The sequence below is a fragment of the Camelus bactrianus genome, chromosome 14, assembly GCF_048773025.1.
Source record: "Camelus bactrianus isolate YW-2024 breed Bactrian camel chromosome 14, ASM4877302v1, whole genome shotgun sequence".
In the NCBI taxonomy this organism is placed as follows: Eukaryota; Metazoa; Chordata; class Mammalia; order Artiodactyla; family Camelidae; genus Camelus; species Camelus bactrianus.
In genome coordinates, this window is record NC_133552.1 from 17,028,326 (window position 1) to 17,052,787 (window position 24,462).

The 24,462-nt window shown below is 35.3% G+C and overlaps 1 protein-coding gene and 1 pseudogene across 1 annotated transcript; one reads left to right on the forward strand and one right to left on the reverse strand.

The window, feature by feature from the left end:
• The first annotated feature begins 826 nt into the window (after positions 1–826).
• On the forward strand, positions 827–22,152 carry ESD (esterase D). Its single transcript, XM_074378190.1, has 10 exons — positions 827–932; positions 4,112–4,160; positions 6,268–6,342; positions 6,961–7,049; positions 9,462–9,560; positions 11,037–11,161; positions 12,219–12,338; positions 13,875–13,973; positions 15,361–15,528; positions 21,921–22,152. The coding sequence occupies exons 3-10, from the start codon at positions 6,275–6,277 to the stop codon at positions 21,999–22,001; spliced, it is 849 nt and encodes a 282-aa protein (XP_074234291.1). The 5' UTR covers positions 827–932; positions 4,112–4,160; positions 6,268–6,274; the 3' UTR covers positions 22,002–22,152.
• Positions 15,637–15,736, reverse strand: LOC123615841 (U6 spliceosomal RNA; annotated as a pseudogene).
• Positions 22,153–24,462: the final 2,310 nt, after the last annotated feature.

Genomic DNA, 24,462 nt, shown 5'->3' on the forward strand with positions numbered 1-24,462 from the left:
CAGTCCTTTCAGCGAGATCCGCCACATAATTTGCAAGGCCCAGTGTGAAAGGAAAATATGGGGCCCTTCCAAAGTTTATTAACAATGTGGCACAGGAAAGAGTTAAACCAAGTGCAGTGTCCTTCTGAGATCCTGTTCTACAGCACAGGTTGCATGCCCATGAAACCAGCCCTATCTTTCAGAAAACGTCATTTACAATTAGTCGAGCTGTTCATTTAAAATTTTAGTAAGCTTTTTTGGTAATCAGATTTAATTTTCTCTACGGGCAAAGTACACTCACAATCAGTTTGGTTAAAGGAAGCAAAGGGAGCAAAAGGTCAAGGAACTATTTTCTGTAAGCCATCAGCCAACATCTATACTACCCAATTCAACCAACTTTGAAAGAAGGGAGAAAAGAGGACACCGCTGAAGCTCCTACGTTTCCAGCACAGGAGATTTTTTAAAGACTCGTGTTTAACTCCAGTTACCAAGTAAGTGAACCGGGAAGATTTGGAGGGGTGGGGAGACTTGAAATTATGCCGTGGTTTCTAAATAACTTCAAAGGGTTATGTGGAAACATTTTCCACGAGTTAATTGGGGCCAGAGCTCATGTTTACTCAAGCCTCGGCCTTATCTTGCGTCCCCCGGAAAGAGAGAGCCGGGCCAGCACGGCCAGCGAGTCCTTGACGTCGGCGGGTCGCGGGTCAAGAAAAGGAGGACCCGCCCACATGGCGCTGCGAGGAGGCGTGAGAAGACGGAGGAGGCGGGGACAGTGGGGGCGGAGCCTCTGGGGCGGGGGTGTGGAAGGGCGGGGCTGAGAAGGGACTCAGGCATTTGGATCCCAAAGCGCGCGGGCCCGAGGGTGGGCGGGGCCGAGGGGGCGGCACCGGCGGCCATATTGAGGCCCCATCTTTCCCTTACGGCTGCTGTTCCTCTTCCAGCCGCGGTCTGAGGTAAGGCTGAATCAGGGCAGAGGCCCGGATGCCTTCGGCCCGTCGAGTTCTCCTGCTGCAACGGTGACACTGCCGCGGGCGGTGGGGGCGGAAGCTGAGGCCCCCGGCGAGTCGCGAGAGCGCGAGCACGGAAACGGCGGCCCCGGGCCCGAGTGCATCCGGGCCGTGGCTAGAGGCCGAGGGTTGGGCGCGGCGCCTCGTCCCAAATCCTTTTCCTCACTGAGCTGAGAATGTGGAACCCGGGGCGCTCGTGCGTGCCGTCTCTGCGGAGCAGCTGCTCAATTACCAAGTGCCCACCACGTTCACATGGCTCTTCCTGTCAGGTGGATGTGTGCCCAGCTGATGGAGAAAACAGACCCCAAAGCGTTGGCGGTCCCCGCCGGCGGGCCCGTGGGTCAGGAGGCCGGGGATTGGGGAAGCCTGTGTCTCCGGACGCACTTGCAAGCACTTTCGAAGTCTGACCGTGCTGTAAATGCTCTGTCAGAGTTCTGTAGGGGCCAAGAGGTCTTCTCTGACTGGGTCGTCCGGGGGATGGCATTTGAGCGGACTCTGGAGGGCATTCGGGGTTGCGGGAATAATAACTAACATCGGTGTGGGTATCATTGCCAGCAGTGCTGTAAGTGATCACGTGAATTGACTCAGTCCTGGAACAACCCTATCAGGTGGATCGTATTAATTTCCCCATTTTACAGACGGGGAAACGAGGCATAGAAAGTTGACATAGTCATCACTCCCACTACCAAAGTACTACCATGCAGCAGTACGTGGTGGAGCCAGGATTAGAACTTGAAGGGTCTGGCTCCACAACCTGCTGTAAACTCGTTATACCATGACACCCTAAGTAGAAACATCCAGGCTATACTAGAATTACACATAATTGAGTTTGACTAAATTAAGATAATAGAAAAAGAGTCCAGGAAAACATTGTGGGACCATTGAAGACAATTTTGAGAGCCAAGTTAAGGAGTTTGGAGTTCATGGATGCTACGTTTTTCCCAAGGGTGGATTAAAACATTCATGTGAATGTTTTTTTCACTTCCAATAGGTAAATTTTTATGAAAGAAAAGCGATTATACTTGGTACAGAGTTAAAAATGTGACTGAAGTAATATGTAATTTTATTCATCCTTTTTGTCAATTCATAGTTTCAGTTTTGTGACATTTTAATGGCATCAAACTTGGGGGAAAAATCATATAATTAATTACAGTATCTTCCATTTCAGTGACTTAATGGTTTTCAACTATTGGCCTGACAGCTGATGGGATTAGCTCTCTACATCTGTAGTAGTATGGTGGAGGTGGTCAACCATTTCCCATCTGCTAGTTAATGTGGGCAAGCTAACCCTATTTTTAAGCTGACAGAATATACTTAACACTAGTGAATTATGCACATAAAAATGGTTAAGGCAGTAAATTTTACACGTTTATCGCAATTTTGAAAAGTAAAATTAAAAATAAATGTAAATGAGTAACAATTCTAAATAGGCCATGTTAGGGATCCATTGGGCAGTAAGTTAAATGGATTAAAGTCCTAGGCCTCCATGCAGGATTGGCTTTAGTGGGACATACAAAAAGGAAACAAAGTAGGAAGCTAAGTTTTAATTCCATGGTGGCAGTGGAAATTCAAGGAAAGGGTAACTTCCAGACATTTCAGATGTAGATTTGGCAAGGCAGGCATGGATGAAAAAAGAAGCAAAGGAATAGAAAAATGGTTTGAATGTGGGAGATAGAAGTGTAATTTTAGATGTGTTGAGTTTTAGTAGCCAGTGGCATATCCTGTTAGAACAGTCCAGCAAGAAATTTAAATTGTGGTACCAATGCTTGAGAATGATTGAATCTAGAGAGGCAGATTTAGATTCTTTCATCCAGAAAATGTAGTTGAAACTTAGGGAATGGGAGTTAGGGAAAGAGTGTGAAGAGAAAAGGAAAGGGGGATAGATGGGAGGAGAAGGAAAGAGGAAGAGAAGAACCCAGATCCTGAGTTTTCACTGAGGAGAAGATTTGAACAAAGGAGTGACTTGTCAGCAATACCATAATCTCGTGATGTTAGGGGACCTGTAAAGGTAGTTAAGAGCCAGTGGGATGGAACACATTGAAAATAGAGAAATGGATCAAAATCCAGGAGTCTGAGAGATTGGGAATAAAAGCCCAGGTAGAAATAGAAAAGTTTTGAGACTCATGGGAAGAAGGAAGAATGGGTAAAATAAAAAGAACACAGATTTCTGGAGGTAGATAACATTTGGCTTCAATCAGTAAAAGGAAGAAAAGTAAGATTTGACATTTTGACGTTTTGGGGGGAATGGATGCTTTGTGAATAAAGATGCCTTTATCTTTAATAATTTACACCTGATTGGCCTGGCATGTATCATGCACTGAGAGAACCTTTCTTTTCTGAAGAATATTGATGTCCATGTCATTGACTTTCTGGGAAAACTGCCACTGTGAAATTGTTTTTTATTTTTTTGAAGGGTTTGGGGGTTTGTTGTTATTCTGTCCTACTCTGTAACAGCATTTCTCCCACAAAATCTGCTCTAGAACCTAAATGAAACATCTGTCAGACAAATAAGTAGTGCAGACTTAGTGTGCACTGCTACATACATTTCTGTTTATTTTCCTCTGTGTATCAGTCACTTCAGCATCATTCTTAAGTTCAGTCAGTTTTCTCACCAGTTCATACTTTCTAGCCAGGCAGCTCAGTAGTCCTTTAGTCCATCTCTTCCCTCCTTTATCCTCTCTGCATTACAAGTGTGACCTACAACTCTTACCTGGATAGGTCAGGGTTTTTTTTTTAATCTTTCTCTGTTTTTCTAGTCTCCACTCCCATTTTCTTCACTCAGCAGTTGACTATATCTCATACTTTCAAATTACACTTCAAAACTTTTTTTGTATTTATGTCAAAAGAAAACATTTTTTTCTTCGCGGGAATCTTATTCCAGCAAAAGTTTTTAACCAAACCCTGGACCTTGTGGCAAAATAGCTATTGAGCTACTTGGATAAGGACCAAGGTAAAGTGGTGGTGCTGTTCCATCAGCTGCCCTTTCCATGTTGCCATTACCCAGAGTCGCCTACCTCAAGAGAGGAAAATGTCCCTGTTGAGAATATGTAGTGGACTGTACATGTCTGTATAACCTTTGTTGTGAAAAGTATGTCCATTTGTAAACCATTTGGCATTTTTTTCAGGATCATCTTCCCTTTGGTGCAGTCAAAAAAGCAAGTGGCAATTGGGCAGGTACATTAAAGTATTTTTTATGTGTTACTTTGAAAGTTGAATGAAAAATCTAATAACTTGGTTTAAAATATGCTGTTTTTCACATAGAAAAATTTTAGTGACAAATGTAGTCACCTAGCATATCTTATCTGTCATAGTATATCATATCTAGTTCTTAGCTTATGTCATATTTTTTGAGCCTAACTTTTCTTGATTCAAAATTGAAGATAGTTTCTAAAGTGGGTGATTAAGGAAAAAAATCTTTAAAAGCTTTTATTTTATTTTTTAAAATTCATTCTACCAACTTAAAAAACATTATTTTAACTTTGTTTTCTCTGGCCAAGTGGAAAGTATTTGATTTTGAATTTTAATTAAGGAACATTCAAAGAGCAGAGGAAGTAGCCTAGGTATGAATAACAAAGTATAAAAACAATAGAGGTAGAGAATAAGCTAATTTTTAAAACTTTCACAAAACTGGTAGGTAGAGATTTTAAAATGCATTCATTAATTCAGCAAATAATTATTAGGTACCTCTTATGTACTAGATATGTACTCAGTGTATCATGTTTTGGGAAAGCAGACAGCCCTTGCTAGGTTTAAAAAGATAGGATTTCCTTGTAGAATAATTAGCAAATAAATTTTATTCCTTGGTCTCATGTATATATATTTTAAAAGTTTGCATCTATCTCTTTTCATTCATTATTTAAGACAGTGTCATGAACAAGAGTAGCTGAAATTAACATTCAATAATTAATAAAATCTGGTGGGCAGTTTGTTTAAAAATTGGTCTTTTGTAGATTAAAAGCATAAACCTATGAATAGAAGGTAATTTCTGTGGGTAATTGTAATACCCTAATCATATAAAATTAGGCAATCTTAAAATGTCTAAAAAAAGTTTTTCTAAGAGTAGTTAAAGACCCTCAGGGAAGCAGGAGAGCATAGCAGCAGAGTAGGGACTCTGATGTCACAGTTTCTGATTGACATCCCAGATTTCCAGTGCACAGCTAAGTATTTGAATTTATTGAAGCAATTACCTACAAGTAGGATTGAAGTTAATCTTATTTAGAATTTTGCAGAGACATTTCCAAAATGAGCTTTCTAAGGTAATTATTACATATCTTTTTAGAGTAACTGTCACACCACCACTGATCAGCATACTGTAGGACATTTCACTGAGAAGACCACCAGAGTGGTAATGGCTATTCCTGGTATCAGAGGATTTTTTATTTAGTGTGTATGGCTTACTGATTTGTAATAAAAAGGGAAAGAGAATCCTTTGAGAGATTCAAATCAGAATCCGTTGATTTCCTCTTTGTTCAACAGGCAATTACCGTAAAGATAGTTTTCCAGTTGTTTTTTTTTTTTTGGTATTTATTATTAAAAATGAATAACGTGAGGTATTTTAACATTTAAGTTTAAAATTATTTATGAAAATTTTAAAGATGTGTTGGAGAGAAGAGAATTACCAAACTTGAAAATTTTCCCATGCAAACTGCACTTTTAATTCACTTAGGACAACATTATGTTTTACTTACTGGTTTGTTTTAAGAGGAGAAATGTTGATCTAAGTTGTTTATCACTTCCTCTGAAAAACTTTCCTAGGATGAGTAATTTGATCTGATTTAACATATAGGAGAGTGCCTATCATACTGTAAGTGTTAAATAAATGTTACCTGTTATTACTATCAAAATCATTGTTAGATCATTTTCCTCCCATTTTAATGTCAGCCATAATCAGTCATACCACTGACTCCTGTGTTACAATTAACAGGTAACATATTAACAATTTTTAATCTTATAAGCTAAAGTAATTAGTTAATAACTTACTTATTTTCTGCCTCTTTCTAAAAAGAATTTGGGGCAGTCCACAGACACACACAAAAAAGCTTGTTAAATTAGTAATGACATACCAAAGTACTAAAGTTTTCTAAAGTGAGTAACAAGTGTAAATGCACATATCAAAATTAGTCAGTTTCATAATATTATTTATCAGAGAAAATTAGTGTGAAAAAATTCAAGGTGGAAAACAGTTGTATGTTCAGATAATTTATCTGAAGAGTTAGGTTTTGTTTCCAATTTTTTAGGAACTAATTCTCTAGAAATTAATGAGATTAATCTTCACTAATAGGAGAAGAATGGCATTGAAACAGATTTCCAGCAACAAGTGCTTTGGAGGATTGCAGAAAGTTTTTGAACATGACAGGTAACTACTAAGAAGATACAGTTTTAGATATCTCTCATTCTGCTTCCATCTCTTTGACTCTTTAAATAAGCCCATAAAAGACCATTGTTGCATGAATTACTGTTAACATGGAAAAATACCTGTGTTTTTTATCAACTTTATTTTACCTAGTTTTGATATTAGTGAAGATAACAAAACATTAGTGATAAAAAAACAAATCAAGGATGTGGTACATTTCAGTGCCCATGAGCAAATATGTAGCCGTTTTATGCAAGCTGATTTATTATTTCATACATCTCTTTAGAAACAGAAACAGTTTTTCTTTTAATAATATTAGTGCTACATTGAGGATATTACACTTACTCTTTTATTCATACTGCTCAGAATGACTGTATACTATACACAGCATAGATTCAGGTTGGTTAATAGATCAGTATGCTAAACTGGCTCTGTTCTTTCTTTAAGAGCTAAGATGTAGTCAATCCTTAAATGTTGGTGGAATCACTTATTTTGAATGTTGAATCACTTATTTTGAATGTTAAATGACTTATTTTATGTTTATGTCTTGACTACTGAGGTTTTTTTTATTTTTGTTTTTGTGGGGGTTTTTTGTTTTTTTGGTGGCTGTTGAAATTACAGTGTTGAACTGAGCTGCAAAATGAAATTTGCTGTCTATTTACCACCAAAGGCAGAAACCGGAAAATGCCCTGCACTGTATTGGCTGTCTGGTAAGCTTTATGCCCTGGTTCATAAAGGAGTTTGTTTTTCTTTTTAACCAGTTGATCTTACTCTTCAGTCTTGACTTACTGATGTGCTTTCTGAATCGTTTATAAAAGACTTTAGGAGCCTGTCATAGTCTACTACTGCTTTATCCTGAGACTAATTTCAGACCTACTGAATTACATTTATTTTACTTCTTTTTCAATTAGACCAAGTAATTTAGCTGAGAATATAAAGTTCTAGACTCAATGGCAAGAGCTTAGAAAAGTTATTTAGTTTGTACCTACCGAAGCATTTCTTAGAGAATTTACCACTCAAATAGAACAATACTAGGACACCTGTGATATGCTGATTAGAAACCACAGACAAGTAACTTCTTACGTTGCTCTCTAGAATATTTTATTTGGACTCCACAGGTCTTCTCTGGCAATAATCTAGAACATCACTAAAGAACACTAATGCTACTTAGTCGGTGGTGATCATTAAAGACTGTAGAATGGATTGTGAGAGAGTAAGGTTTTGCTGCCAGTATTTTGAACCTTGTGCTAACTTTTCTTTCACAAGATGTTGGCACTTCATCTTTAGAAGCAAACATAGGAAGAAACTCATAGGAACCAAATTACATCATAGAGTTCTATTTGTGTTTCTTTAAAATTGCTTCTTATGACTTTGATTTAATAAATCCTCCCTTATGTATGTTTCATCAAGAATAAGCCCCAAACGCTTTAAATGGGTGAACTGTATGGCATCTGAATTATAACTCAGTAAAGTTGTTATCAAAAAAAACCCCCCAGCTCTTCATATAAAATAAGTAGAGCTGATCAAGTAGATATTAGTTACTACCCATCTTCATATACTTGAATGTGATCCTACAAAGGAGAATTATCTTCATTTCTATAAGTCTACAATTCACTCCCTACTATCTTAATCAAGAAATTTATGTTCTAACCAAAAAAAAAAAAAAAAAAGCAAATTTTTTTCTGGTCTCTAAATAGATTGTATTTCTCAAGTGCAAGACACTATGCACTGTGTCCCAGATACATTTCAGGGCTCCTTATGTGTTATCACTTTTAATCCTCACAGCCACCTTAAGAGTAAAAAATGGCAATATTATTCCCATTATTTTTCAAATGAAAGAGCTGAGGTTCAGCATATTCAAGTTACTTGCATAATTTTGTTTAGCTAGTAAGTGACTGAGACATTTAGAACCAGACCTGTCTGAAATTCAAAACTCATGCTTTCTACACTACTACCCTGCCTCCCTTGAATATGTTTATGTTAAGGTCAGCAAAATGCTCACCTTTTGTCAGCATCTGGGCCAGTTCTCCACCATGATATGGCTTCAGTATCTCTGGAAGATGTTCTGTGGGGGAACAAACAAGGACCTTGTTCTCTTGCCATAACTATATAAAGTATGTTTGTCCTAATGATTTATTTAACCATAAACTCCTGCAACATTTTATCCAATGATACTTGTATCTCTGTATCTTATGTTATTGATTCATTTAACAAATCTTTATTGGGCAACCATTTCATAAGTCTCTGTGCTGGCTATTGGGGGATAAATAGAAACTATTAAAGTGTTCTGTAGTTAATTCATATTGCTTCATGCATATCAGTAAGCTTTGACATTGTTAATTATCAGATGTATTAGGATATTTAGCATTGGCTCCTGGAAAAGAGCCATTGAGTTAGGTGGTATTTAGTGCAAACATCTCTTGCCAGTTTGTTCTTGGCCATTCTCATGTCACTATAGTATTAGACTCTTGTAGTAAGAGAATTGAGTCATCTCTTCTATCACATGACTGAAAAGCACAGAGCTAGGAAAAAATGGCAGAAATGGTTGTAAAAACTGGGGCTAAAACTCAATTTAAGAAAAATATATGGTGACCATTATTCTCTTCTTAGTATACTGAAGAATATAAAGATGATTAGGCTAAATTTTATTGCTGAGAACTACTTGTATATAAAAATACTATCTGTATTATGATGACTACATTATCTCACTTACTGTGAATGTTTGTGTTTTGATGCAGGAATAGTAACGTGTTTAATTAGCATGCTTGATAACATACCATTGGCGTTGTTACAGCATTTGGTTTATGCATCATATTGCCATTCTACAGTTTGAAAAATTCTGAATTCCCAAACACATGGCCCTAAGGATTCCAGTAATTGAGATTTTAGTGAGTGACTTTCAAAGGACAGCTATGGGGGCATTTAACCTAAGACAGTTCTAAGGTAAATACTGTTAGAAATTTTATAAGAAGGGGAGCTTTAGTGACTTCTTCAGCATTACTTCTTAAAAAAAAAAAAGCTTTTTAATAATACTAGTGAACTTGTTTTCCTGTGTTATAAAAAGGTTAAATCTTGTAAACCATAACAGTATAACATGAGATAACAATATTTTTGATCTTCAGGTTTAACTTGCACAGAACAAAATTTTATATTAAAATCTGGTTATCATCAAGCTGCCTCGGAACATGGCCTCATCATTATAGCTCCAGATACCAGCCCTCGTAAGTGTTCTTGTTCCAGAGATCCTTTGGAAAAATATAAATCTTTAAGACTAAGCTATAAGTGACATACTATATACACTGTACAATTCATTTTATATTTTTGTTATTTGTTAATCTTTCAAGCAACATCATGACTCTAAAATACCATGCTATACATTTTCCTCACTGAATTTTATTCATAATGCCACTCTTATGAAAGGGGACAGTTTGCTATTTTCATTTTGCAGATTAAGACACTTTAAAACATGTTGGGCGACCCTCAATTGATACATCATATTGGCACTTGTGTCAAAATAACCCACAATGCATAGGAAATTATTTTTTCTGTTCCTTGGGTAAACTGTCTTGTCACATGATAATTATCTTGTCTCATTTCTGTTAGTCATCAAACAGTCATAGAGTTAAACAAGTATTAATTTTAATGTAAATGATAATAATGTTTATATTAGAGAAATGAGAATATCAAATATTTGAGAATTCAGTCCATCAGATAGTTGAAACTTGTTTTATGACCCAGAAGTGTCAGGAAATGTAATTTAAATGGTACCTAAAACTATCTGGACATTAAATGGCTGGCCTTGGAAAATAGTGCATTTCCTTTCACAGTCCATATTATACAAAAGCAAGACTTCTTGCAGGAAATGTAATGAAAGATTTAATTCCAGACAGCATTGAAAGTATAAAATGCCTAGGAATAAACCTGAAAATATGAACATTTATTTTAAAAGCCATAAAATTCACTAACAATTATAAATGAAGACTTTAATAAATAGAAAAATGCCATGTTCCTGTATGAGTAGACACTATTATAAAGAGGTCATTTCCCTCAAATTACATATTACTGTAATTTCATTCAAAATTCTAGTGGTTGGCTTTTTAACTACATGCAAGTGTGTAAAATAAAACATAATAAATTTTTTAAAAGAATATAAGAAAACCCCACTGAGGGATAGGTAAATAAGGGAAACATGATAGAATGATTCCAAAGTACATAAGGAAACACTTTCAGTTCAAGGTCGTGAATTGAACATAAGCATTTGTCCTGCTTCCCTTCTAAGGTCATAGTGGTAAAGAGAAGAAAAGGAATATGGGTAATGGGGAGAGTCATCAGAGAAGGAATGTCAATACATTTCTGAAAGAAAAAAAAAGGATACAAGCCCTTTGACAGGTAAAAACCAAGTGAGGGAGGTTATGTTCAGAATACACAGGAGGGAGCCTCCTCAGCAAAGCCAGTGTGCCTTATGCTGTCAGAGAATCCCCCAGCCTGGAAGGGCATTCTTTCTCTTGCCTCATGGGCTAGAACTAGTTACATGGCCCCACTCAAGGGGGCAGGAAGTATGTGCTTAAAGGCAGAGAGCCCACATATTTGGTGAACAGCTCTAATGCAAATGAACTTCGAGATTCATTTCAAAGTGTGTTATTAATCATGGGCCATTACTATGGAGTAGATAAAACCACAAAATTTTTCCTTGATAGGTGGCTGCAATATTAAAGGAGAAGATGACAGCTGGGACTTTGGCACTGGTGCTGGGTTTTATGTGGATGCCACTGAAGATCCTTGGAAAACTAACTACAGAATGTACTCTTATATAACAGAGGAGGTAATTTAATTTATAGTGTGATTATTAATTGATGACTGCCAAAGTTTGATTTTGGACACAGAGGTCCTTCCAGTTCTGAGAATTTTAAACTAGGGTGTGGTATTGTTGAATCTATTTGGTACACATTTATTAATCATCTTAGTAAAAATTCCAAAGTTTACTAGTACCATAAGCCTATTTACTGCAATTTAAATTAACATTAAGTACAATTGTAAAGAGTTTAATGATTATATACATTCCTGTATACACGTCCCAGGTTATGCAGAGAAAATAGTATATGAAAAACTTCGTGTTTCTCTGGCAGCTGGTTCAGTCAGACATATTTTGTAGTGATTAACCATAATCAGAAGGGAAAAGTGGTAAAGCACTGCTTCTGTTAATAATATTTATGTGCACCTTATGCATTTTTCTAAATTTTATTAATTGTTAACGTGCACATCATAAAAACTCAGAAACAATAGTATAAAATTTTAAGCACCCATCATTCTGTAATCTCAACAACTATATTTTGGTATATTCTGGACTTTTTTATAACTAGTTTTCATACAATTGTAAAATATTTTTTATCTTGCTCTTTTTTTCTTTAGTTGTATAAAATATTTCTAATATTCTGATCTACTTGTCATATAATTTAAATAATTGTATAATATTCTGTCATATGCCTTGATTTACTTTTTTCTAATGCAGGTTATTTATATATTTACATATTTTTAGCATAATAAGTATTATGCTTTGTTTATCTTTGCATATAATTTTTCTTCCTAAGGACTTTTCCCTTAGAATAGATTCCAGGAAGTGAAATTATTAGATCAGAAGTTTTTAGAACATTGTAAAGTGTCTTTCTGCATCATTTTCTTAAAGTTGCTTTCTAAAGAGGAAGTACCATATATTCTTAAGTGATATATTATAACCATTGTTTACCTGACATATTTTTTTAATCTTTACTATAGTTTAAAACTGTGATTTGGAAGTACTGATTGTGTAATTTTTTTTACATAACTTTGAAAAAGCCTAAACTTCTCTCATATCTTTTGTCCCACTATTAAATTCTCTTCAGCTTCCTCAACTCATAAATGCCAATTTTCCAGTTGACCCCCAAAGGATGTCTATTTTTGGCCACTCAATGGGAGGCCATGGAGCTCTAATTTGTACTTTGAAGAATCCTGGAAAATATAAAGTAAGATTACCTAAGCTTCTAGCGACAGATATTTCTCTTGAATAGTATAGTATTAGGAGCTTTAAAAGATTGAAATTAAAATACCATTGTTTTAGTATTGAGACTAAACTTTTCTAGTGTTAGGAATTTCAAGGAATTGTAAGAGAAGAGTAATAAATTTGACTACACGGCTTATACACCAGAATCAGAAGTGTAGGAATTCTATCCTAGTGGTTTCTTGTTGGTCTGCTAGAAGTATCATAAATAATTTTCATTGCTTGTATTCAAACTATAGTTTTCTAGGCTTTTTCTTTCCCTAAAGATTATTTTTGGCTGTTACTGTTGCAGTATATTATCATTTACTTACATTTTTTACGAGGAATATCTTTTCCAAAGTTTGATTTTTCTGAGGTAGAAGAAGATACTCATTATTTGTAAAAGTTTAAGAATTCCCTGTTCTCAGTGCCTTTGGTAAAAATTGGAATGGAGCTTGATTGAAAAATATCACTCTCAGCCTCTGCACTCATTTATTTGAAACTTTGTGGGTCCACTTTTTGTTTGTTTGTTTAAATGAGCCAAGTTAGAACAACCACCATATGTAGAATGTCATACTAAGCACAGCAGCAAGCATATCATTGTGTTGAAAAAGGAAATGTTGGAGCAATGATCATCTTAAGATTGCTTTTGTCTTAAAAATCGTAAGCCTATCAGAAACCTCAAGATTTGTTTAATTCATTTGCTTCCTTAAGAAGGACTCCTTAATCATTTAAGGTGTGCTACTAAGAAATATGAAAATATTTCTCAAAAAAAAAATTTTCTCATGGCAGTTTCTTATTGTGACATCAAATATTTTCCTTTTGGTAAGCTTTTTTATTGTAAAGTTGAACTAATTCATGGCATGACAGTGGGTTTTTTAAATAAAGATGTATTTTCCCTTTTTTGTACATAAGGCAATCAGTTTATTGTGTTTGAGGGAGAAAATCAAATTTAGTTAAATTGTTTATCCTTTAAAGAAGCTAGTAGACATTGATAAACATATACATTGATAAGCACTCAAACTGAGAGATTCCATCTCTTCACCTTCGCCAGTGAAAAACATCACAGAACACAATTATATGGTGTAAAAAGTCTGCCATATTTAAGGGCATTGCTCAGTGCTTTCTTGGCACCATTTAAGAAAAATAATATGTCTCAAATTTAAGAACATGTTCATAAAGGTAGGCATGAACTATTTTATATTGCTACTCATTAATTTTAAGTGGAAAAAATGAGTAGAAACTCTGAACATAAAACTCCATTTGTGCCTTTTTTAATGAAAACATAATGTATTATTTTATGCTATTTTAGCATTTATATTTTATTAGCTCTTTTAATAGAGCACATAAAGGATGTGGTATCTTGGAGAGATGTACAATCTAAGCCCATAATATAGCAAAAGGAAAATTGTTCACAGGGATTTTTATGGCAGGTCAAAGTTTTGAAGCAAGTTGCAAATATCTGTTCATATTTGATTTAGCAAAATATAACTTGTTTTTAAATTCTTTTTTGTTTCTGAAGTCTGTGTCAGCATTTGCTCCAATTTGCAACCCAGTGCTCTGTCCTTGGGGCAAAAAAGCCTTTAGTGGATATTTGGGAACAGATGAAAGTAAATGGAAGGTAGGTACTGGACAGCTGTCTTAATACTCATTCTTAAGTTTTCAAATTTGTTGAAAAGCTATGCACTACAGACATATTCCTAGTTCACTCAAGTTCAGGATCCAGAGCTAAAAATAAATAGCAGAAGTATACACAAATAACAATAATAACAAGGAATGATTTTTAAATTGTATTGAACTATGGCAAATATTCTGAGGCTACCTTTTTTTTTCTGCTAATGATTAATTTATATGTTTATTTTCAAAAAAAACCATATTACTAAATTTAGACTTACCTCTTATTAATTATGTGCTCAATTGTATGATAAAAACCACAAAGCCTGTCTTTTTATTTTATATATCTGTTTCAAAATCTAACATCTCTCAAATTTGGATTTTAAATTCCAGACTTAAAAGCCTTTACAAATAGATATTGTGTATGTAATGTACATTTATGAGAGTATTTCCAACAGCAAGATTGCTTTTTCAAGCATCGAAGCAGATGTTTCTAAATGAAAATAAAAATGGCCCTTTTTCCTGAGACTCATTTTGCTCTTATGCAGAAATGGGCTATTTGCAAACTCCATCAAGAGTTTGAATATTTTGCAAATGAACTCATCATCATGTGCATGTTAACAAGTAGAAAATACTTGAGTGGGGGAAAAAAAGAACTTTTTTATCTTAGTGCTATTTATTTGTTCAAAGTCATTCACACATGGACCCCTATTTTATTTAAGTTTGGTCTTTGAAATCCTAACAAATTGGAAGGTTAATCTTTTAGTCACTAGAATAAAGTTTTGTTTTGCTTTGGCTTAGATTTTCATTATATTGAAAAAATGTTGAAAGTTATTACCGTTAGTTACTTTGAGACCAGTGCATTCACTTTGCATGTACATCAGTGTCTTGAGTCCTCACCATGTGTGGAACCTGTGTGGAGTTTTGAGATCTTATGTCATGAAGTTGATGACCTGCCCTGTTCACAGGGGGCTTATGGTCTAATAGAAGAGTTAAGTAAAAAACCAAATGATTGGGAGAAATAAGTTGGGGAGAGGTAGCCTGTAAAGGAATCTTGTTTAGATCATCTTTCTCCAAGTGGCTTTGAAAGGTGATTAAGATTAAAGGTTTAGAGGAAAATAAAGCTATACTATGAAGAATGTTTGAAAGATAAAATTCTTGCCATTGCCCTAGGACTGCTTGAAAATAAGGAAGAGACTATAATTGAGAATAGAATTCTGAAGACTTTATAGATAAAAATCAGGCAAGCCAACTTAAAAGCATATTTCCAATTTAATAGGCCTTAGAGGTTAAATGACTTTAAATTTCTATTTGGTTCTAGTATAGGATATTCTGAAGAATATCTTTCTGGGGACCTTCAAACTTATTTATTATTATTTCTCCTCTTCTCATAGGCTTATGATGCTACCCACCTTGTGAAGTCCTATCCAGGCTCTCAGCTGGATATACTAATTGATCAAGGAAAAGATGACCAGTTTCTTTCAGATGGACAGTTACTACCAGATAACTTCATAGCTGCCTGTACAGAAAAGAAAATCCCTGTTGTTTTTAGATTACAAGAGGTAAGTACTAGGAAACCTTAACTTGTTCTAAATTAACTATAAAAAAGCAAGATTCCACTATACTTTCTTTATTTTATTTTAGAATTTGAAGTAAATTTTTTTTCTTTTAAAAATAAGGAATACTTCATGAATTTGTGTGTCACCCTGACACAGGGGCCATGCTAATCTTCTGTCCTTCCAGTTTTAGTATATGTGTGTGGAAGCAAGCACAAGACATTTTTTAATTATAATAAGACGCTTTAAGTGAAAGCCTCCTTACTAAGTTAATGATATCTGAGACCAAATTCCACAGAAATAGGAAGGCTTTTATATATCTTTACACATGCAGCTATTGTTGTGGTAAAATAAAAGGACAAGGTTCTACCTTAATTCCTCTTCATTTTATGTACATAACTTAGCCTCAGAATTCATCTCCACACGATTCTTTTCATCTTGCAAAACTGAAATGCTGTACCCATTAAACCTTAACTCCCCATTTCTCCCTGCCCCCAGTCCTTGGCAACAACCATTTTACTTTCTGTCTCTATGATTGTCTACTCTGAGTATCTCATATAGGTGGAATCGTATAGCATTTGTCTTTTTGTGACTAGCTTATTTCACTTAGCATAGTTCTCTTAAGGTTCATCCATTTTATCATGTGTCAGAATTTCCTTCCTTTTTAAGGCTGAATAGTATTTCATCGTGTGTATGCACCAAATTTTGCTTATCCATTCGTCTGCCAATGGACACATAGGTTGCTTCCAAGTCTTAGCTGTTGTGAATAATGCTGCTATAAACATGGATGTACAAACATCTCTTCAAGATTCTGCTTTTAGTTCTTTTGGTTATATATGCAGAAGTGGAATTGCTGGATCATATGGTAATTCTATTTTTAATTTTTTGAGGAAACTCCATACTGTTTTCCATAGCAGGTATACATACCATTTTACATTCCCATCAGCAGTGTACAAGGGTTTCAATTTCTGATGTCTCCACGTCCTCCCTAACACTTTCTTTGTTCTTTCCTTTTTTTGTTTTTTTGGGTTTTTTTTTTTGTTGGGAGGGGGGAATAGTAGCCATCCTAATGGGTATGAAGTGGTAGTGTGATTTTGATTTCTATTTCCCTAATGATTACTGATGCTGAGCATCTTTTCATGTACTTATTGGCCATTTGTATATCTTTTGAGAAAGTCTTTTGTCCATTTTTGCACTGAGTTGCTTTTTGTGTTGAATGCTTTTTGTATTGAGTTTTATCAGTTCTCTATGTATTCTGGATATAAATTCCTTATCAGATAAATGATTTGCAAATAATTTTCTCCCATTTTGTGGGTTGCCTTTGTACTCTGTGGGTGTTGTATTTTGATGCACAAAATATTTTAATATTCATAAAGTTCATATGAAATCCGTATAGTTCATAAAGTCCATTTTGACTGTTGTATTTTGTCGCATGTACCTTTGGTGTCATATCCAAGAAATGGTTGGGAAGTCCATTGTCATGGAGTTTTTGCCCTATGTTTTCTTCTAAGAGTTTTATAGTTAAAGGACCTACATTTAGGTCTTTGATACAGTTTGAGTTAATTTTTGTATATGGTGTTAGATAGGATCTAACCAGTTTTTTGCACGTGGATATCTCATGTCTAGTTTTCTCAGCATTAGTTACGAAAAGACTATCCTTTCACCATTGAATGGTCTTGACACTCTTGTCAAAAATCATTTGACCATGTATTTCAGAGTTTATTTATGGGCTCTCTATTCTATTCCATTGGTCTGTATATCTTTATACCAGTACCACACTTTTTGATTACTGTAACTTTGTAGAAAATTTTAAAATCTGGAAGTGTGAGATCTCAGGGGGTTTTTCTTCTTTTTTTAAGATTGTTTTGGCTATTTGGATCCTTTGAGATTCCATATGAATTTTAGGATTTTTTTTTCTATTTCTGCAAAAATTGTCATTGGGATTTTAATAGGCATTGCAGTGAATCTATAGATTGCTTTGGGTAGTCTTAACACCTTAACATTCCATGAACATGCAATGTGTTTCCACTTATTTGTGCCTTTAATTTCTTTTGGCAATGATTTATAATTTTATTTGTACAAGTAGTTCACCTCCTTGGTTAATTCCTAAGTATTTTACTCTTTCTGATGCTGTTGTAAATTTTCATAATTTCTTTTTCAGATTATTCATTTTTAGTATATAGAAATGCAACTGATTTTTTTGTGTGTTGACTTTGTATCCTGATATTTTGGTGAATTATTGGCTTTAACAGTTTATTTTTAGAATCTTTAGGATTTTCTATATATAAGATCATATTATCTATGAACAGAGATAATTTTACCGCTTCCTTTCCAATTTGGATTCCTTTATTTTTCTTATAAATTGCTCTAGCTAGAACTGCCAGTGCTACGTTGAATAGAAGTGGAGAAAGTGGGCATCCTTGTCTTATTCCTGATCTTAGAGAAAAAGCTTTCAGTATTTCACATTAAGTAGGACATTCATTGTGGGTTTCAACATATGCTTCCTGGCCATCTGTTTTACAGATGAGACAGGCTCAGAAAAGTAACCTACCAAGGTCACACAGCTAGTTTATGGTGCAACCAGGACTGGAAGCAAATACTGCAAATACTGTCCTCCTGTTGTCTGTCTAACCATTCCCGAGCAATGGTTGGGAAGCAGTACTCTTGAGGAGCAAAGGGACAGAATTAGAGCTAACACAAGAAGAAATGGTGCGTGATCTGCTACTTGTCTGACTCATGCAGCAGATCTTAGCAATCTTGAGATTTTTAACACATAAGCAATACATATATCATGTGCAAAAATATGTCAGAAACTAGTACATTTTATATGCCTTGTTTGTGAGTATCTATCCTTTAGAAATAGAATTTTTTATGTTAATTTGAACATGTATCATCAGACTTACATGTTTTAGATCAACCATCAACTGTGAGATATTTGATTATAAGGATAGTAGTGTGTTTAACTATATTAACTATAGCTATAAGTGATGTAACAAACCATGTTTTCTTTTCCCAAATGACTTTAACTTCTTGGCACTAGTGATATTGGATGCCTCTTCTGCTTCCCCTGAGTCTGTGCCAGGAAATTCTGTTGTTGCTAGCAACAACAAAATTTGATCCTGCCTACAAAGACTGAAAAAAATCTCTGGAGTTGTTTGTAAAAACATTATAATTAGAACACTGATGAAATTCAGGTCAACTTACTTCTTTCTAAAATGCCTATTTCCTAAGCAACTGAAAAACATAGTTGTCTGTACTTAATGAAGAGTCAAGACAAAGCATTCAATTCTTCTAAAAAAAAAAGTAAGAAGGTATTGACATCATCAGTCACAACCTGTAGCTCAGGCAAAATTTCCCGTTCACTCTCCTTCCAGCATGGTCAGGTTAAGAGTGAACTACGGTCTGAAGCAGGTCATGTTTAGGTTTGTTGTAACTGAATGGGCCACTGAATGGACATGCTGGGGTAGCGACTTCAGAGGGGCTACTTTCAGATTTTCAAGCCAACTTCACTGACTTCAGATTACCTCAGGTCTGAGGGTCTTATCATCTGCTTTGTCATTTGATTATTAGTACAGTTTATCTGTATTTCTTTATGAAATGGGAGCTTTGAAGGATTAAATAAGCTGAAAATAATAAGGGATAAATATAAATAAGTGATCTAAAAAGGAAGAAAGAAGATTATTACAGTCATGGTTTACCCAACTTCATTTATTTTCCTCTTTTTAATGGCATTAAATGCTCACAATCTATATTTATACTCTGTCAACTGTCAAAAAATGGAGAGGGAAGGGTAGTGCGTACGGATATTTATTTGGCTTTTTACCTCATACTTTTTCTTTTTTGGCTTCAGTGAATCTGAAGTTGAAAATGCACAAGGTAGCAGAATTCTGGTAGCTGGTATATACAGGTCAAGTCTTAGTCTGAAGAGGGAAGGCCTAGTATGTCTTATCGGTTATTGAAGTAACATAGTGAAGAAGAAAATTTCAGTGACCTAGTAGAAACTTTCAGAAACAACACTGAAGCAAGGCCATAGTACCTCCTCAAGTCTCAGGCCCTTTTTGAAGATTCAGAAGTAGTTTTGGCCTCTGTGCAAAACAAGTGAGTTACCTTTCAGCAGTCTTCTTCTTTGTCCTCTGAGGAGACTTAACAACTCGGGAAGTCATTTCTGAGCTTTGCTAATTAGGTCAGGAAAATACGTAGGGAACACTGCCTGTTAGAATAAATGTTCATCGTAGCTACTGGAGCACTGCTGCTTCTTTGAGAGTTGAGCAAAGAATGAAAGAATGTGTTCATTTATTTTTATACTCTGAGAGTCAGAAGTTTGCTCCCAAGAATTTTTCCATTAAAAGTGTGAGGTAGAAGAGGAAAAGACAGCCCTTTCGAGTGTCACATAATCACACAAGCTGTTTGATGTACAAACCAACTCAAAAGAATTTGATGAAAGGAACCACCCCCATTTAATAATCTTGCAAAACAGAGCTTGAAACTAGTCAAGAATGACACAACCGGTTCTAATGATACAAGCATCTTCTATCTACCAGAATGCCATTGATTCTGACGTGTTCTCTGGCCCTTATGTTAACATTTTAAAAAATCTTTCTTGGTCCCTCATGACAGGCATTTTCTATGTTCTCGTGTAGGTAGATCTTCAGTTAAGTATCATTATGGAAGTTAAGGACATTTGGTTTGTATGTTAGATAGAATACATTGTTATCTTGCAATACACCCCTGAGAGCTCGAAATTGTCACTTTGGTTTGCTCTGGGACTTCCCTAATATAATAATAATAAATAACAATAGTAATCATGGTGGCGAACCACTGTGTGCCTGAAACGGTGCAAGGCTTGGCTGAAGATAAGTGAAATTCAGCATAAAAATACAGCATACTTAAGTCACATTAGGATTTTTGTTAACATGAGTGTTTTGAGGTGTCTGTTTCCTTGCATCTATACCTATTTTCAGTCATATCCATCTTTTCATCTGTGAAAAAAGACAGGTACTACTTGGTACTGTATTTCACAGGTTTTGTGGCCTGAAAATCACGGATATGTTAAACCTCTTAAAAATTCAAAAGTTGCATGGATGGAAAATGCTTTCCTTTAACGTTATTTATGTAAAAAACTGCCCTTCATCTCTAAATTTAGCTAGTTAACTGAGACTGGTCTAATCACTGAGAGATGTGAAACCAAGTAATTCCAAGACTTAACCTTAATAACTGATAGCATTCCTATCAGTTACTTCTATAGTCTGGCCACTGAAAATAGAAGCCAGGTTGCTTTTGAGTTACTTTGATGGCTTTAAACTAGAACTCTTTATTAACTGCTGTTCTCAAGATGTACATTGCATACCCCTGGAAGTAAGAGACTGAGAACATTGCCTTGTTCTCTGAAACCCATGTCATATTTTTATTAGGTCTATTTTTGTTTCTTACGTGCTTAGAAAAATTATTTCCTGAGACTATTCACTAGATTAAGTTAAAAGCAAAAATCTTTCTTAGACTTTTATCTTTCTCATTTTATTATATTGCTTTTGTTTTGGCAGGGTGAGGACTATCCCCCAAATTTTCTGATGTTTAACACTCTTAAGTTTTTCCACCCTATTTTTCTTTTCTTTTTCTTTTGAAAGCTACTTATTTTGTACACAGAGGACATTCCAAGGAAGGACTGCCTCTCCATTTACCACTGATTACCTATCAGTGGTTTTAACTGACCAGATAGAGATCTGTTTCAGCTCAACTGCTTGGCACGTTACATTTTTCTCTGCTTCATGGTAGTTTTTGAAAGTTTACTGACTTTTTATCCAGTTTGGTATATTGCTGAGGGGTGCCAGGGTTTAATGAATTACTCTTTTTTCCTCAGATGGAGACATGATATGCTTTTCCTATGCAGGAGGTCAAATTCTTAACATGATTTATGATGGCTGTATTTAACTTCCCAGTAATAGAGCATTTGCGCGTTCTCATGTTCTGTCTCTGTATTGTTTATTTGTGCTTATTTTGTATTTTAACATTCTCTTGATGTCAGTGCATCTCGAGTGAATTGAAACTTCTTGCCCATATTTCTAAGCTCTCTAAATTCTGAGTCTTTTAGTCCTTGTTGATATAACCACATTTACTCTGTACATTTAATTAATGTGTTGTTTCTTCTCTTTGCATATAAATGGCTGCATCTAGAAACTAGGCTATGCAGAATGTTTCATTTTTACTCACACTTTTGCTACTCATTTTTTAGTGAGAATATTGAAGTAGAAGTGTAATATACTTTACTTTGATTATGAACCTTTCTTATATTGTGATAGTTTGATTATTTACAAGCAAATTAAGTGACATGAAAGATATATTTAATGTCCCTAATATTGATGTATCTGAATAGATTAATATCTCTCTATTTTGTCTTCTAGGGTTATGATCACAGCTACTACTTCATTGCAACCTTTATTACTGATCACATCAGACATCATGCAAAATACCTGAATGCGTGAAAAGCTTCAGATAAGAGAGTCTTTTCAGGATTATAAAATTGTAATAAACAAAATTGCAAGGAAGAAAGATTTTTAAACATTGGATTTCATAATGCTAAAAACTGCTTCATTCTGTAATTGAATCACACTCTGAATAAAAATACCAAATCTGCTTCTGATTTAAAAAGTTATTTTACCAATGTCCACATGGGAAATATTTAATACTTCACCACTTTTTCTAGATCATTTGGAAATCATTTTTGTGTTGGTTGCAGGACACAAACTATGAATGCAATCCCATCCAAATCATGGAATGCTAACTCTGGAGCACAGGATTTAAAGGTAATTTAGCCTAAACTCCCCACCTTTCCAGACTTTACGCCTCTGAAGGCATGGACTGTCTTCTTTCTATTCATTGTTACATATCTAGTGTCTAGCAATTGCTTGGCTTCTGGTAGTCACTGAATTGAATAACTTTGTTACTGAATAAGGCAGTAGGCTCAGAAAGTTTAAGTGAATTCCCCCATCATTACACAGTTGTTAGTGGGAAAGTTAAGATTAGAAGTCAGATTTCTGGATCCAATCAATATTTCTTTTCTTACCTGTTGAATCAAATAGATTTGTGGACATTGCTTTATGGATATCTCTCAAGAGACAAGAATTAAATATGAAGATTCAATCTGAAAATAGATAAGGAAACTTGTCTCATATGTTACTGTAAACGCAGGTATTTTCCTTTAGTTATATGCAGAAATTCAGCTCAATGAGCTTGCCAAGGAAAGTCATCAGTCTCTTTGTAAATACCAAAGTGTGTTCCTTAAAGAACTTAATGGACAGACTTTGGAAGTATGAAGTATGGTTGTTTTAAAAGAAATATATTTTTCTGTTAAAGAGCGCAAAGGTTATACATTTTAAACATTCAGTAAGAATGTATATTACATGGTAATTGAGGAAAATACTAGTTTCTTAAAGTTATAAAATTAGTACGATGTAAATATGAATCAGATTATACTAAAATTTTTGAAAGTAGTACTATTTAAATATCTGTAGTCAAGATTGAGCCGTGTAACGAGCTACACACAAAATGGTTCTAAGTCTAAACAAACTTTTGTCCTCTAATAAGGAAGATTTTTTTAATTCACAATTTTTTTGCGTGTTGTTGGTAATTCCCTTGTAAAGAAAAACAATTGTGTGGTCCTGTGATCATTGTATTAGTTCAGGATTTAACCAGAGAAGCAGAACTAGTAGTAGGTATGTACATTAAGAGATTTTTTACAAGGAATTGGCTTATATGATTGTGGGGACTGGCTCAGCAAGTCCAAAATCCATAAAACAGGCTGTCAAAAAGGGACGTTCAGGGCATACGCTGTTATCCACAGGTGAAACGTCTTCTTTCTCTGCCTCAGTCTTGCTTTTAAGGCCTTCTCACTGAGTGAGTGAGGCCCACCAGATTATCCAGGATAATCTTCCTTATTTAAAGTTAGTTGATTAGGGACCTCAATCATATCTGCAAAATCCCTTCATAGCAACACCTCGATTAATGTTTAATTGAATAACTGGGAACTGTAACTTTGCCAAGTTAGCACATCATTATAAGAAAATAGTTGCTTTGCCTTTCTGCAGTGTAAATGCAAAAATATTTAAATACTCAGTAAATAATTGATAACATATAGCCAAAGATAACTAATAAAGACAAAAGCCAAGCCTTCAGTTCAGTACAGAATTGACCACTGAGGATATATAAGGAGCCATTAAATTTGAACTTGCTTTTGTGTGGCACAAATACTGGCCTGGGGAGGGATGAATTCTTATGTATACCTGAGATGTTTCCCCCACCAGAACACAAGTCTTCAGTTTGGGGTTTCCCAGACTGTACTTGGGGTGGAAATTCAAACTGTAAATCTAGGCAAAATGAGAGCTGTGGTGACAGTCACAGGAGATAATATTTCCCCATCTATTCTTGGCCAACAATGACTAGAGTCCTTGTCATCTCCCTTTGCTGACAGGCTGATTTTTTCCCCCTATTCTTTCAATGAAGATGCAGCTCTATTACAGATACTGACTTTGTGCAGAGATTTCACATCCAACTCAGGATCCACCTTGAATGGGTGGATCTGAGGGCCCATTAGTGCACCATCTCTTGGTCAGGAAGATGGACAAGTGCTCCCAGTACAGCCCTGGCTTCACCTCTACCTTAACACTCTCATCTTCAGCTCTGTTTAGAGACTCTAGGGGTTTCCTTATTTTCTTATAATAATCAAAGTAGTTAACTGTGTATATTTATTTTTTTAAGCATTTCTCGGCATGTTGTTGAGGGAGGTTTTTCAGGGGTATGACTACTTCAGCCCTGTCCTTGGAGCTTAGCTGGGATAATTCTGAAGTGTGACGTGCTCTATACCATCTCCCAAAGCTTCCTCCTGGACTGAGCTTCAGTGGAGCTGGAGTTTAAGAACGCACCCCTTAGTGGCCACCTTCTAGAATG

What these genes read in the sequence shown, in the direction of transcription:
- ESD (XM_074378190.1), top strand. Translation starts at nt 6,275, where the DNA reads ATGGCATTGAAACAGATTTCCAGCAACAAGTGCTTTGGAGGATTGCAG. An exon ending in AGCTCCAGATACCAGCCCTC is followed by an intron (nt 9,561 to 11,036) that starts GTAAGTGTTCTT and finishes TTTCCTTGATAG; the next exon opens with GTGGCTGCAATATTAAAGGA. An exon ending in TTGTTTTTAGATTACAAGAG is followed by an intron (nt 15,529 to 21,920) that starts GTAAGTACTAGG and finishes TTTGTCTTCTAG; the next exon opens with GGTTATGATCACAGCTACTA.